We start from the raw sequence: 16,610 nt of genomic DNA on the forward strand, positions 1-16,610 counted from the left end.
TGTTTCCTTTGTTAACTAAGCTGTTTCATTGTATTCGACTAAGGAATTTTTTCCTGCTTTTTCTGTTTCATTGTAAACCGGCATGATTTGCATTTAATGCAAGAATGTCGGTATATAAAAGTTAAAAAATAAATAAATAAATAATCTTAGTCTGTTAATGCCTTGCTATATCGCTAATTGCTCCTTATTTCTTGTACTAGTTTTCCTTTTATTTTTATCTTCTCTCGATTATTTGTGGTCTTGTAAAATGCTGGAGATGTTTAATGTTTTTGTGTACCTTTATGTATACTGACTTGATATTTCATGATTTCTTTTTCTGAAACAAGTATGTTACTTGCAATTACTTTTGATAATTGAATGAAAATATTTCAAAAAGAATGGTGAAAATATCAAGTATTTGTGTCAGCATAGTCAAAATAAGAAAACTGGACAAAAGTTCTGGAAAAAAATTGGTGTCTATAGAAAAATACAGATTGTGCTATGTGTAATCAGGGAGGAAATTTTACATAAGAACATAAGAAAATGCCATACTGGGTCAGACCAAGGGTCCATCAAGCCCAGCATCCTGTTTCCAACAGTGGCCAATCCAGGCCATAAGAACCTGGTAAGTACCCAAAAACTAAGTCTATTCCATGTAACCATTGCTAAAGGCTTTTGTTTTTAGTGTGATTCAAATTGGCTATACAGTGTGTTTTCCTTACCTTCCTTTACATTAACAAGAAGAGATAGCCCTTAAGCATTCAGAAGAATGGACATAATGAGAATCCTGGTCTTTCAATACAACTTTACTATAAAAGTACTCTTACAGTACTTACGATGTTTTGCTAATTCTAGCACTTTCCCGTCATATTTTGATTCCTCCCTCCTATATCACTTCTGTCACCTCTAAGATTTCTCTTTTTTTCCATCCTTTATACTTCAGAGAAAAACAGCATGGGAAAACAGGTATTTAAGGGGTGGTAAAGATTAAATAAACTACTAAACCTATGGAAAATGTATATATATTTTTTATTTCTCAACCTCTATCTTGAACTTAAAGCTCAGAGCCACCTTCAGACAAAATAAAGTATAGGCAGGTGTACAAGTTATTTGGATCAGATAAGCTCTACCTACCCTTATTATTTTTTAATTCTTTAAACCTTAACAACAACCGATGTATGTCCATGTAGAGCTTGAAAAATTTGATCTGATCAGAATCCAGTTCTTATCCAAGACCACCCCCCTTTCTGCCAACCTTGGGGGAGGGCGCATTAAATAATGGTCTGTAAACTGATGCTCCAGCAGACAGCAGAGACCTTCGTGGGAGGGGGATGTGTTTGCAGAAATCAGGTCTAGTCTTGGGGCGGAAAAAAAAAAAAGAGTAACCAAGGGGGTGCAGAAACAAAAGGGGGAAAATAAACCTGAATCCATTCCCCATGGCTGGGACAAAAACCACAGCGATGACTTTTGTTAGCAATATCTTCAAAACCCCTTGCTGGCTTGCGTCGGCGAGCTTGGGGCGTTTAGTTGTCCTTGCAGGTTTTCACCAGCTCCCCAAAGTTTCCGGCACCGTCGCCACTCCAAGCCAGGAGGGGGCCAAGGACCGGCAGGTCTTGCTGCCCGGTCCCCACGAAGCCCGGAGGGCAAGCCCGCGGCCACACGTCCGGCTGAAGAGCCTGAAGGACATGCCCGGCCCCGGCACGCTCACCAACCTGCGGGAATTTTTCTGCAAAGACGGCTTCAGCCGCATCCACGAAATTCAGGTAAGCTCGCTTCCGAAGCCTTTCTCCGGATCCTTTTGGTTGAATGGGTTAAACCTTTTTTTTTTTGCTAGTACCGGATGAAGGCTTTTCTGTTTGTCGAGGTTTTGATTTGGTTTTTTCCTTTACTGTATTTCGCACAGGAGCCGGGTAGGTACGGGCAAAGGGGCTAGTTTTTGATGCGGCGGCTTTTGTGCGCTGCTGAACTTTTCCCCCCCATGTTTTCGCACGGGGAAATGAGAGGGCTGGAGGCTGGACATGCGAGCGCCAGTCGGCCTGCCCCTCTCCCCGCGGTGTGCCCCGGAGCACCCAGTGACTGGCAAAGAGGCGGCCGGAGCCTTTCGGATTAGCCGCACAGATTTTCCGGCTGCTCCCCGCTCACCTGTTCGTCGCATCCCTACAAGGGAAACTTAAATCACCCAGCCTCCGAGCGAGTAAGCTTTTGTCGTTCCCGAATGGCTCTACTTTATGAAAACCCCCTTAAAGATTCTAAACATATTTCTGTTTGACTACCGCTATGAATTTGTTGGTTGCCGGTAAACTAGTGACGGTCAATGCCTCACAATCCGAGAAAGGAAAGGGAGGGGGGGGGGGGGGTGGGCGCTCGCGAGAACGGCGGTTGGCGTTGGAACGCCTTACCAGCTTGTTCTGGGTGGTCGCGAGCGCATTCGAAGGCGCTGAGCCTGCTCTTCCAACGCCAAAAGAGATGAGCTCGCGCGCTGCCCCTTTGCTTTCTGACGGAGGAGAAAGGTGATGTACGCTAGCGCCTCGCCTTTGATCGGGTGAAATGGAACCCTAATCCTGTGTTCTTTTTTTGTTTACAATTTTCGCTTTAATTGTCATTTCGAGTTGTAAAGAATAAACTAAAATAAAAAGAGGAGTCTCGGCAGCACTGCTCCATTTCCACGTGGTTACCTCTCCCGTTGCCATGGAGAAGCGGGGTCACGTAGCAACCTCCCACCTCCTCGCCGGTGCCTGACGTCCTCCTCAGGGGCTGGGCTCTGATTGGTCCGCGCCGCCGGGCTTTGGCTCGTGAGGCGGAAGGCTGCGAGCAGCTGCTGCCGAGCCTTGACCTGTCGCTCGGGCTCGAGGGGGCAGTGGTCGTTACCCCCCCCCCCCCCACTCCCGTTTTCCCTGTGAGGAGCTGTGTTTTTTGGACTTCGTCTTTGTTTTATGCCTACAAACAAAGCAATTCTCCAAAATAAATCAGGACTTGCACGACAGGTTGACACCTATTCAGCTCACGGCTTGTTCGTCGTGAAATACGACGGGGGTGTCATTCCGAATGGAATAACTATGTAACTTTTCCCCCCCCTAGTGTCTTCTGGGGAGGGGGCGCTACCAAGATTCGGTTGAAAAGGTGCGTGGAAAGCTGGGGCGAGAGTTGTATATTCTGCGGCTGCTTGCTTGCAGCGTTAAAATGTACCTCGTAGAGTAGAAAAATGTTTTACTAATTATGTAGCAAATCCCTCTGTGATTATACTACTTAATTACTCGCAGGTAATATAATGTGACCTCTTTGGATTGCCATTATTCTGTTAACATTCCATTCAAATGTAAATCCTCCATCAAAGCCACTGGTCTTAGCCCCTTCACATTCATTTAGTGCCAGAGGTTCAATATTCATGTTCAGTGAATATGTTAAATAGCATTTAATTTTGAATCTAGTTTTTCATTTACCGCTGTTGATATGTAAATACACAAAGGAGGTAATTTTCAAAGGAGTTGCTTTCGTAGCAATTATCAAAAGCCATGTACTCAGAGTAAAGTGCCTTATGGGAGTAAATCCTATGTACAATTTGATGGCATATACTATAGCTATTTTTAAAAGCCCACTTGCTCAAGTAAAGTGCATTTACATGTGTAAAACCCAGTTTTACTCGTGTAAATGTTTTTTAAAATCAAGCCCTGAATGTTCTCAGTTTCTAGTTCTACCATTGGAGTTTATGCAATAAACGTTAAAGATTGCCTCCAGTGAGATGAAACTGGAGGACTTAACACAGAAACATAAAAAATGACAGCAGAAAAGGACCAAATGGTCCATCCAGTCTGCCCAGTAAGCCTTTGGTAGCATCTGCTGCTCCATACAGGTCTCCCCCATATTTAATTTCCAAAACTTCCAAGTCAGGGCCCACCCTCTCTGTGAAGAAATATTTCCTGATTGTTCTGAGTCTTCCTCCCTGGAGTTTATTACATGACCCCTAGTTCTGATTTCTTTCCAACAGAAAAGGTTTCTCGATTGTGCATCATTAAAATCTTTCAGGTCTGTATCATATATCCCCTGCACCTCCTCTCCTCCAGTATACATAATTAGGTCCTTCAACCTCTCCTCATAAGTCATTTGATTTAGACCCCCCCCCCCCTCCCCACCACCATTTTTGTAGCTCTTCTCTGGACCGCCTCCATCCTGTCTCTGCCCCTTTTGAGATACAGTTTCCAGAACTGAGCACAGTACTCTAGGTGAGGCCTCACCAAGGACCTGTACAAGGGCATTATCACCTCCTTTTTCTTACTGGTTATTCCTCTCTCTGTGCAGCCCAGCATTCTTCTGGCTTTAGCTATCGCCTTGTCACATCGCTTCCCCATCTTCAGTTAGCTAGACACTATCACCCCAAACTCCCTCTCTTGTTCCATACACAACAACCCTTCACCCTCCCCCCCCCTTCACATACAGCTCTTTTGGATTACCACACCCCATATGCATGACTCTGCACTCCTTGGCATTGAATCCCAGCTGCCATATCTTCGACCACTGTTCAAGCTTCCTTAAATCATGTCTCATTCTCTCTAGTCCTTCCGGCATGTCAACTCTGTTGCAGATCTTAGTATCATCCGCAAATAGTCAAACGTTACCTTCTATCCCTTCTGCAATGTCGCTCACAAAGATATTGAACAGGGACCGGTCCCAACACTGATCCTTGTGGCACTCCATTTAACATTGTTCTCTCTTCAGAGAAGCTTCCATTTACCATTACACGCTGTCTTCTATCCATCAGCCAGTTTGTAATTCATGCCACCATCTTGGTGCTCACTCCCAATCTTCTTATTTTATTCACAAACCTCCTATGCGGGACTGTATCAAAAGCTTTGCTGATATCCAAATAGATCACTTTGAGTGCTCTTCCTCGATCTAATTCTTTAGTCACCCAATCAAAAAATTCAATCAGATTTGTCTGACAGGGCCATCCCCTTGTGAATCCATATTACCTCAGGTCCAGCAATTCTCCTGACTGTAGATAGTTCACTGTCCTTTCCTTCAGCAGAGTCTCCATTAATTTTCCCACCATCGAGGTGAGGCTAACCGGCCTGTAGTTTCCAGCCCCCTCTCTGCTCCCACTCTTGTGAAGCAGGACCACTACTGCTCTTCTCCAGTCACTCGGCACCAATCCCATTTCCAGGGATCCATTGAACTGGTCCTTCAGCTGACCCACCAGCACATCTCTGAACTCCCTCAGTATCCTGGGATGGACCTCATCAGGCCCCCATGGCTTTGTCCACTTTCCCTGGAGGAGAGGAGAGATATGAGAGACATGATACAGACTTTTAAATACCTGAACGGAATTAATAATGCACATGAATCAATCTTTTCCTGTGGAAAGGAAAATGTAGAACTAGGGATTGTGATATGAAACTCCAAGAGGGAAGATTCAGTAACAACATCAGGAAATATTTCTTCACGGAAAGGGTGGTGGATGCATAGAATGCCCTCCTGAAGGAGCTGCAAGAATGGTAACAGAATATAAAAGGGTGTGGGATAAACACAGAAGATCCCTAGTGCCTAAAGGCTGGAAATGGAAAAAATGGGGTAGATGTGGTAACTGTATGTGTAACATTGGCATGGGGGTGGCCTGTGTAGAGTGGCAATTGCAGCCCTAAATAGAAGGCATGGGGATAACCTGCACATAGCTTCCCTAAAGTGGAAGCTATGATCTGTGCACTCTCAAAGCGCACTACAATCCCTGTGGAAGGAGGAGCGGCACTGAAGGACACCCAGGACAGAAGGCTGGAAGCCATCCTTAAGCAGTCCTTTGATGTATCAGCAGTGATGCTATAAATTGCTTCCCGCTGCTCATTGGTGGCACGATCCTGTTTGCTCCTCTCCAGAGAAGCAACCATGTCCGGAGAAACAATGGAGCCTGTGGTCTCCATCACCGGTGCTACCGCAAACCTCGTGCGCACCTCAGCCAGGGGTGTCGCCACGGCAATGGTGGCCAGAAGATAACTATGATTCCGGAATTGGTCGTCTGACGTGACATCCAAAGCGAACCTCACAAGAATGCCCTTTAAAGGATCTCTCCTGTTCGGAAGCGAACTGGAGAAGTTAGCCAACAAATGGGGCGAATCTCCAGTACCCCGATTACCTGAAGACAGGAACAAAAGAACATAGCGCTTCTCCCCCAGAAGAACCAAGGGTAGAGGATCGCAATGTTTTAGACCTTATAAGAACACACAGTCCCAAGCACCTCGCCCTTCAGGAAGGTCTCATTCCTTTCGGTACGGGCACATTAAGAGGGGAGCAGGCTCTGGCCATACCCCACAATGAGAAGACGCAGACCCATCCACAGGAAGAAAAACACAGCTGCCAGAATTCTGACTGGATCAAAAAAATATGAACATATCACACCAACACTCATCTCATTATACTGGCCCCCAATAAAATACAGAATTGAATACAAAGTACTGACAATCCTGCATAAAATAATCATGGGACAACCAAACAATTGGCTAAGCAAATCCATCATAATACACACTCCAAAACGGAACCTACGCCCAGTGAATAAAGGTCTCCTCAAAATCCCTCACGCAAGAACCACTCGACTAAACACAACACGTGAGAGAGCCATATCCATCGCCAGCCCCTCACTATGGAACTCAATTCCAATTGGAATAAGAACTCAACCATGCATAAAAATGTTCAAGAAAGAATTGTAACATGGAATAGACTTAGTTTTTGGGTAGTTGCCAGGTTCTTATGGCCTGGATTGGCCACTGTTGGAAACAGGATGCTGGGCTTGATGGACCCTTGGTCTGACCCAGTATGGCATGTTCTTATGTTCTTAACCTGGCTATTCACCAGAGCCTACTCAGATTCACTCAACCAACCTGCCCACCAAGTACACACGCAACACAACAACAACAAGAAAAATGCTACATCCACAGAACCACCAAAGAACCTTTAACAATGGATCACCCAACCAACATCATATAGTATATATCACTTAATATAAAGATAATTAGAATTATTAAACCCCCGCTCTTAAAGATCTAAATGTATAATAGCTCACCCAACCTATACACATTCCTGTCTTCCCCACGTTTTAACCCAAGCCTATCTATAACAGTGTATATGTAATATCTTTATAACAGTGTATATGTAATATCGTTGCTGTATGTAATACCTCTAATGTATATAATGAGCCTCACAAGTAATACCTGTTATATGTAATCAACTGACACTACATGATAAGATACTGTGATGATGTTTATACAACTTGTTACATAATTCTGTAAACCATTCTGATGGCGAAACCGAATGACGGTATACAAAACACGTTAAATAAAATAAATAAAAATAAATAGGGGGCAGACTTGCCCTCTTCTACCAAAGATGGGTCGAGATAACATCAGACAAGTGGGTCCTAACTATCATTTGAGAGGGGTACTCTCTGGAATTCCAAATCTTCTCTCCAGACAAATTTATGAGATCACCTTGCCACTCCCACTCCATGAGACTGGCAGTGGAAACCACACTAGCAAGACTACTCAGCTTGAAGGCAATATCCCCGGTGCCCACGCTTCAACAAAATACTGGTCACTATTCCATCTATTTTATCGTTCCCAAGAAAGAAGGAACATTCCGGCCCATCCTGGACCTCAAGGCCGTCAACCGTTACCCAAAGGCACCACACTTCCGCATGGAAACCCTACGTTCCGTTATAATGGCGGTATAACTGAGAGAATTCTTAACCTCCCTGGACCTCTCCGAAGCCTACCTTCACATCCCGGTCCATCAGGACCACCAGCGCTTCCTGCGCTTTGCGATACTGAGTCATCATTATCAATTCTGGGCGCTACCCTTTGGACTAGCTACCGCCCCCAGAACCTTCACCAAAATTATGGTGGTAGTGGTGGCAGCATTGAGGAAAGAAGGAGTCCTGGTACATCCTTATTTGGACGATTGGCTGATCAGGGCAAAGTCTCTGAGGAGAGTCGCCACGCGACCACCAGAGTCAAGAACCTACTACAAGAACTCGGGTGGGTCGTGAACACAGCCAAGAGCTGTCTACAGCCCTCCCAGTCACTAGAATACCTGGGAGTCCAGTTCGATACGAAACAGAACAAGGTCTACCTCCCCCTCCAAGGAGAAGGAAACTGATGGGTCAATTGCAAAAACTGTTGACCTCTGTTCGCCCCAAGGTATGGGACTACCTTCAAGTCCTCGGCCTCATGACATCAACTCTGGAAATCGTTCCGTGGGCAAGGGCCCATATGCGACCGGTGCAACGTTTCCTACTGTCACGATGGAACCCAATGTCCCAGAACTACTCAATTCGCCTCCAGCTACCGACAGAGGTTCGGGATCAGCTTCAATGGTGACTACAGGAAGACCACCTAAGCAGAGGCATAAACCTATCCCCACTGAACTGGATCTTGCTCACCATGGACGCGAGTCTGCGAGGGTGGGGAGCCCACTGTCAGGAACTGATGGCCCAAGGAGAATAGAACAAGGATAGGCGGGATGGAACATAAACCGCCTGGAAGCTCAAGCGGTCAGACTAGCCTGCCTACGATTCAACCACAGACTCCGAGGCAAGTTTGTCAGAGTCATGTCAGACAACGAGATAACCATTGTCTACATCAACTGCCAGAGAGGAACCAAGAGCCAGCAGGTGTCTCTGGAAATAGACGCCCTCATGGCGTGGGCGGAAATAAATCTGCAAGGGATTTTGACCTCCCATATCACGGGAAAAGACAACATCTCAGCGGACTACCTCAGCAGAGAGAGCCTAGACCCGGTGGAATGGTCGCTGGCGGACACGGCCTTCCAGCTGATAGTAAATCGATGGGGTCTCATCTCAATGCCCAAGTCCCCAGGTTCTTCAGCCACAGACGAGAACCACAATCTCAGGGAATTGACGCTGTCGTCCAGAACTAGCCAGAGGAAGACCTCCTGTATGCCTTCCCACCCTGGCCACTACTGGGCAGGATCATCCACAAGATAGAGCACCACAGGGGACTAGTTCTACTAGTCGCCACGGATTGGCCAAGAAGACCATGGTACGTGGACATGAGAAGACTACTGGCGGGGAATCCTCTGCGTCTACTGCCATACAGGGACCTTCTTCAGCAGGGACCGATCTCCCACGTAGACCCAGCTCGTTTCTCTCTTTCGGTATGACCCTTGAGAGGACTAGCCTAAAGAAGCGCGGCTACTCAAAAGCCGTGATTGACATCCTGCTCCGGGCATGCAAGTTCTCCACATCTCTTTCTTACATACGAATCTGGAGAGTATTTGAAGCCTGGTGTGAAGACCGCTGTCTCTTCCCGAGGACAGCCAAGATTCCCACGATCCTAGAATTCCTACAGGACGGCATGAGGAAGGGGTTGTCTCTCAACTCCCTCAAGGTCCAAGTCACAGCACTGGCCTGTTTCAGGTCCGAAGTGGACGGTATCAGACTATCAACTCATCCTGATGTGTCTCGCTTCCTGAAAGGAGTTAAGCAACTCTGACCACCCCTAAAATGGCCAAGCCTCTATGGAACCTCAACCTAGTACTAGACTTCCTAGCAGGGGATTCCTTCAGACCAACACGCGGTCTGTCTCTACGTCTCCTGACCTTAGACAGAATTTTTGGTTGCAATATGCTCAGCTCGGCGCATCTCCGAACTTCAAGCACTATCCTGTCGGGAACCGTTCCTCCGGTTCACCCCAGGCACCATACAGCTACGTACGGTACCATCCTTCTTACCATACCATATCCTTACCATCCCCAGATGAGCACAAGGATTCGGAAGACTCGCGCCTCCTTCGCCACCTGAATGTCGGCAGAATCCTAGTCTGATACCTGAAAAGATCGGAACCCTTATGCAAAACTGATCACCTGTTCGTTCTTCACAGCGGGAAGAAACAAGGGGAAGCGGCATCGCGGGCGACCATAGACCACTGGATCAAAGAAATAATCAAGGCAGCCTACATAAAGGCAGGAAAACCATTACCTCTACAGGTCAAGGCGCATTCTACAAGGGCCCAGGCAGTCTCCTGGGCTGAAACCAAGCTGCTTTCGCCAGCTGAGATCTGTCGGGCGGAGACATGGTCCTCCCTACACACCACCTCCAGGTTCTACCGCCTGGATGTTCAGGCCAGGAAGGATACAGCTTTTGCAAGGGCAGTACTAAGTGGGCCATGGGCAGCCTCCCACCCTGTAGGGCAGTAGCTTTTGTACATCCCATTGGTCCTGAGTCCATCTGGCTATATGCTAGGAAATGGAGAAATTACTTACCTGATAATTTCGTTTTCCTTAGTGTAGACAGATGGACTCAGCATCCCACCCACGGCTGCTCCAGAAATCGAGAACCTTGGATATCAAATCTCGAGTCTGAGCAAGTACGGGTAAGCCACGGCCTACCCCTAATTCAAGACACCCGCAGTTGCCCGGTGTCTGTGTTTATTGTCTGAGTATACTGGCAGTCTCCAGTTTCAAAAGTTTTATATATATATATATATAAAATCAGTTGATCCAGTTCAAGGTTAATCAAGTGTAATCAAGTATTAAGCAACATATATCCACACTGGCTTTTCGAAGAGAATACTGAAGAGCAAAGCTTGCTCCACGGGTATATGTAGGGTGATGTCAGCTTTGAAATCTGACTCCGTCTCCCATCTGCTATCAGGAGAGCACAATACCTATTGGTCCTGAGTCCATCTGTCTACACTAAGGAAAATGAAATTATCAGGTAAGTAATTTCTCCATTTCTAAAACGTATTACAAAAAAACCTCCTCCACCTCTATCTTCCTCCTTCCCTATCCCAGCTAGCCAACAGTATTCTCAGAAAAGAAAAAAATACCTCCCTCTCCTGCCTAGCGTAGCCACCAGTTGAGCATTGAAAAAAAAATCCCTTCTCCCTCCCTCATCCAGGCAGCCATAAATTGGTGATTTAAAAAAGAGGAAAAAAATCCCTCTTTCCCTTCTCGCCAGTCAACTACCACTCTATCATTTAAAAAAAAAAAAAATCCATCCCTTTCTTTTTCTCTTACCCCCCCCCCGCCAGCCAGCAACACTAATATAATTAATATTACTGCCCTGTAGACTTTTTTTTCGAGTTGGTGCTGGTACCAAAGGCCCAGTCTCTGGAAAAATAACAACCACAGCAAAATGTTGATGGGTCAGCATGAGACAATCAATTTTTGCTCTCAGACCCCCATCCCCTCTTGGCTTCTGTACAGGGGGTGGGGTCTGAGAGAAGAGCAGACACCAGCTCAGTGTTACACTGGCTCATTAACATTCAACTTCAGCTGCACCCCTCCTAGATATGCGGCCTCAGGACCAGACCCAAGTGTAAAAAGAAAGATCTGTAGGGTGGGGTGGAGGAGGGGCTATGGTTAGGAAAAGTCTATGCTAGCTGTGGTGCAGTGTGCAATTCAGCATGTGCAGCTGCAGGACAGGTCTTGTTTCCTCCTCATCCTCCTGCAATCACTACTGTTCCTCAGACTAGCAGAAATTCTGCCAGTTCACAGATCGATGGTTAAGAAATATTGCTCTCTAGGAAGGGGGTGTTAACTTGGAATAAAGGTTGTTGGTGTCCAGTTTCCACTGGTGTTCCAAGAAAAATTCTTAACTCAAAAAACAATTGAAATAGTCTTGCAGACAGTATATTTAACTTAAGTGGCATCCAAACAATCCATTTCTATTGGCTACACCTATGAGATGCATATAATTTCGCCTCTAGTGAATAATCCTGGTAAATACTCAGACTTCAGGACCATCTCTGCCCAGAGATACATGTTTCCAAATACTGGGAAATACCAGTAGGGATCTTTGCACCTCCTGCTATCACCAAACAGCTGTTTCCCTCCCTGATAACTCCCCTGAGGATTTTCTTTATCATAGAAACATAGAAATAATGGCAAAAAAGAACCAAAATGGTCAATCCAGTCTGCCCAGCAAGCTTCCTATGGTAGAATCTGCCACGCTGTGCAGGTTACCTCATGTTTCTCTTAAGGGTAGCAACTGCTGCTCCGTGCAGTTATCCCTAAGCCTTATGATAACCCATAAAATTTTTCAGCTGGGTGAGGAACCTTTTTGAAAATTCAGACAGTGCTGCTTGATGTGCTTTGCTTATGGACTTGGCCATAGAAGCAGTCCTGTGTTTTTTTTCCCCTTATGTCTGCGCATCAGTTCCCCAGACCATAAAAGTCAGGGCCCTCATTGGTTGCTGTCTGAATCCAATTCCCCTTTTCCCCTCGTGATGCCATTCAACATACTCCAATACATGGAGATCCTATCAATGAATTTCTTTCACACTGAAGAAAAGACTCCTCTATTAATTGTTGTAGCGGATAGGTACTTGGACAGGATTACACAAGTCCCTCCTTCTCCACTTGGCTTATAGCAGTTATCAGTTATCTTTGTGTCTTCTAGAATGTCTCTGGAAACCTTTTGAAGACAACTCTTACACAATTTTTAAACAGTATGGTTACTGTTGCATGTGTAATTTAATTTTACCCCTATTTATATATGTCTTTTCTTTTGTACCTGTAAATTATTTAGTAATCCTGAACTTAGCTTTGAGTACTCCAGTAGAGAAGTGAGTAACAAATCCTTATAAGTGCATAAATATAGAGGGTTTTCCTCCTCTTACTCTTCTTTGGTACAAGGTACTCTCTTCTCCTGGATAGAAGAGATTCTATCTTATCCTTCTCTTAGAACAGACTCTGTCCTACCAAGGTCTCTTTTTGTTTTAGATCACTCTGTGCACATTTAAAGGAGATAGCCTTAGGCATGGGCTTGTCTGTCTGTCTTGACTAGATTGTAAACTCCAAGGAACAGAGACTGACTTATATGTGTCTATACAGTGCTACATATGTCTCATAGCTCTATATAGATAATATTGCATTCCCTGTTCTAGGGGAAGTAACAATGATGGGGAACTCAAGGGGTCCTTACACTATTAAGTAGATATGGGACAAAAGTGGATTGCATTAATTAGCATCCAAAACTTGACCTCTTATCTAGATATTCTCTACCTTGTTCAATGTAAGACAAGTCTTTGTCACTGTTGTTGTTTGCTGGTTGTAATGTAAACCGAAGTGATAATTAACCCTGTTAATTGAACCTCGGTATATAAAAGTTATAAATAAATAAATAAATATTTCTGAAAAGTTGGATTATTTTTTTTGTGATTCAAGATTACTTTGTTGCAGCTGGGTAAACTTTAGATGTAAAGAAGTAAGTACCTGACATGATAGGGAATTTTATCATAGTTCTGCTGTGTCTGGATAATTTACATTCACAGCCCCCAGACATATTTGGATTGGGGGCTGGAGGGACAGAGTTTGGATAATCATTAGCACAATCCAATTTTTGGATACTATTAAATTTCCAGTTGCATTTTGCTTTAGGAACTTCTCCAAACAGTCACAGGAAGAAATACAATTTGGATCATTTATTTACAATATTTATTTATTTACAATAATTTTTATTCCACATCCTTACCAAAAACATTTTGTTCGAAGCAGATTACAATCTTATCAAATACAAAAATACTGAAAAAGCAATTAAACATTAAAAGATTAAAAACATCATCTCAATTAAAAGCAAATCTAAACAAATATGTCTTCAGTGCTTTCCTAAAACACTTGTACTCTATGATTTCACGCAATTCCAACGGAAGGGCATTCCAAAGCAAAGGAGCAGCAAAAGTTAAAGGCACAGCATCTGGTCTGTTGTAACCGAGTTGCTTTGGCTGAAGAAGTCACCCACAATAGCTGGTTCTCTGAACGTAATGCATGTGTCGGACAGTAAGGTTTTAATAGATTCCTAATTTTAACATTTTACAAAGCTAATGTAATGGAGTCAAGATTATGGCTTTCTCTTGTTTGTCCGAAAAGACAAAGGAGAGGGTACTCGGCATGTCTAGAATCAGGAATGGTAAACCTCATTTTCTTTAAGTACCTAATGCCAGCTCATGCTATAGCCAATGATTAAGCACTGGAAGGTAAGTGATGTGGAGACTAGAATTAGTTCTGTGGCATTCTTTACAGAAGACATTTCAAAAAGCTGGAGAGCTAACTTGTGCACCACACTTTACTCTCCTTCCAGTGGCTAAACCATCTGCTATATAAGACAGTCCGGGTAAGGGGGGAAGTGGGAGAGGGAGCGAGAAATATAACTATCCTTTTTTGAGCTTTCTCTTATCCTACCTGTGTCTTTCCAAAAGGCAAGAGAGTTCCCAAGAAGAAAGAGAGGTGCTTTAAGAATTGTTAAGTTAAATAGGAGTTGCTGTTAAAAGTCAAATAAAAACAAACCTTTAAATTTTCCATGTAACATCCCCTTTTCCAAGTCAGCTTGCAAGCATACCTTCTACTGCTTTGATTAACACCAGTATGTTGAATGCAACTCCATGAACATTTGGTTTGAATTCACATGAAACCAAATGCTTATCACCTATGAGTGGGAAGCATTCCAGAAATGTGGTTTTAGAGTGGAGCTCTTTTCTCAGTAACACTGGAATTATATAGCTGTCAAAGTGATGTGATACCAACCTGTGAAATGTTTGTCTCTAGGTATGTTTAAATATTAAATGTTTAAATGTATTAGACTAAGGAATTTCACTTCCTGCGTATTCAGTTTTATTGTAAACCGGTTTGATATGCATTTTATGCAGGAAAATCGGTATAGAAAAACTAAAAATAAATAAATAAAATAAATGTCAGGGCTTAGGACTGGATTTTCTGGGATGTGATTGTGTTCACCTTTTAAAGAGCTATACAGTAAAACAAAGACCTCTTACTTTGGGAGGACTTTACAAATAGATTACCACTCCTAGGTGTGTGTATGCATTTAAGATCCAGGGTTGGAATATAATTGGATAGAGGCTATCCAGGTGGGATACTTGGATGTGAGTTCTAGCTCAGGCTTTTGTCCTCAGGTTGGTGAGAGTAGTTCTGCTAAACAGTCATTTACAGTTCTGTGGGAGATGTATCAGTACTTCTCTTGGCAAAGTTAGCCAAAGAACAGCAGTGGTAGTAGCTCTTATCTGAGCTGCATCATTCCTACTTTGCCATAAAGTGCTGCAGTACTTTTCCTGTTTTTTTTCCTCTCATTTCCTCTTGTACAGTACTGGAGGCCTCTGTTAATATGATCAGGGCTGGAAACAAACAGGGTGCCATGTTCAAGCATCTAGAATTGATGCTTCCTCAGTGTTCAGGCAGGTCAGTACCCACAAGTGGGTTATGCACCTCTGCCAGCAGATGGAGTCAAAATAAAAGCTGATGTCATGACCATATAGTCCCACCCTGATATTAGTCCAACAGTATTCTGTCTCCAGCAGATGGTGGACATGCATTTCTCTTCAGGGGATTGCCTGTGAGTAAAAAAAAAAAAATAAGGAATCGAAAGGAGAAAGACAAGATGTCATACTGTGCGGTCCCTCCCTTAGTAGAGTGTCCCCAGTCCAGTAGCCTTGACTGGTGTAGACCTAAAATTTTAATTAGCAGCTGCAGGCCAAGAGAGGCTCGGCAGTGAAGGCTTTTTAGCCCTTTCCCCCCCAATAGCTAGGACCCGTTCCTGCTCTCAGGCAGGAAGAGCTGAGCTCAAGTAAAAGGTTTTATTTTAAAAAAACAAAACAGTGAGATGAAGAAAGAAAGCAGGAAAAAGGGTCTGTTACCTCAGTGTTTGGCCATCCCATTCACGTCTCTGGGGAGTTCGGTGAAGTGAGGAGGTAGTGCAGGCACAGTAGGTTGAGAAGCCATTTGGCTAGGCCCAACTCCCAGGCCTCTCTACTCTTGGTGTGTGGTAGGCCATGAGTTAATTTTGCTCATTTTTTGTTGCAGGCAGTAGGTGTACACCTGCACATCCAGTTGTGCGCCCAGCTCCGTCTCTTGGTGTTGGTACTGGGCACTCAGTTTTGGCACCTAATTGGGCATGCGGCCTAAGCTCATATACATAAGAACATAAGAAAATGCCATACTGGGTCAGACCAAGGGTCCATCAAGCCCAGCATCCTGCTTCCAACAGTGGCCAATCCAGGCCAAAAGTACCAAAAGTACTGGCAAGTACCCAAAAACTAAGTCTATTCCATGTTACCATTGCTAATGGCAGTGGCTATTCTCTAAGTGAACTTAATAGCAGGTAATGGACTTCTCCTCCAAGAACTTATCCAATCCTTTTTTAAACACAGCTATACTAACTGCACTAACCACATCCTCTGGCAACAAATTCCAGAGTTTAATTGTGCATTGAGTGAAAAAGAACTTTCTCCAATTACCGTATTTTTCGCTCCATAAGACGCACCTGACCATAAGACGCACCTAGGATTCAGAGGGGGAAAATTTAAAAAAAAAAAATTGTGCTAAACCGGCTCTGCGTCTGGGCGTCTTATGGAGCAAATTAGGGGAGTGCATAGTTTTTTTTTTTCTCCCCATTTTGTTTTCGGGTCTGGGGAGGGCCATTTCGGTCCACTCCCCAGATCAGAAAATTTTTCTTTCTGTGGGAACCCCCAAAAACCCCCCCCCATCCCAACCCTTTAAATTAACAACCTCCACCCCCCTGACCCCCCCAAGACCTACCGAATTAATTTCCTGCAACCCCCCACCCTCCTGACCCCCCCAAGACCTGCCGAATTAATTTCCTGCAACCCCCCACCCTCCTG

The 16,610-nt window shown here is 44.5% G+C and overlaps 1 protein-coding gene across 2 annotated transcripts in view; it reads left to right on the forward strand.

The window, feature by feature from the left end:
- The first annotated feature begins 1,017 nt into the window (after positions 1–1,017).
- Positions 1,018–16,610, forward strand: part of LOC115093434 (cytochrome P450 27C1) — a 156,852-nt gene continuing 141,259 nt past the window's right edge. The window contains exon 1 of one of the 2 annotated variants that reach the window (XM_029605134.1): positions 1,018–1,742. In XM_029605134.1, coding sequence (XP_029460994.1) covers positions 1,416–1,742 — 327 coding nt within the window. In that variant the 5' untranslated portion in view covers positions 1,018–1,415. Of the gene's footprint in view, positions 1,743–2,874; positions 3,100–16,610 lie in introns of those variants that run through there. The other variant, XM_029605135.1, reaches the window with a different exon arrangement.

This window comes from Rhinatrema bivittatum, chromosome 6 (assembly GCF_901001135.1).
Source record: "Rhinatrema bivittatum chromosome 6, aRhiBiv1.1, whole genome shotgun sequence".
Classification (NCBI taxonomy): Eukaryota; Metazoa; Chordata; class Amphibia; order Gymnophiona; family Rhinatrematidae; genus Rhinatrema; species Rhinatrema bivittatum.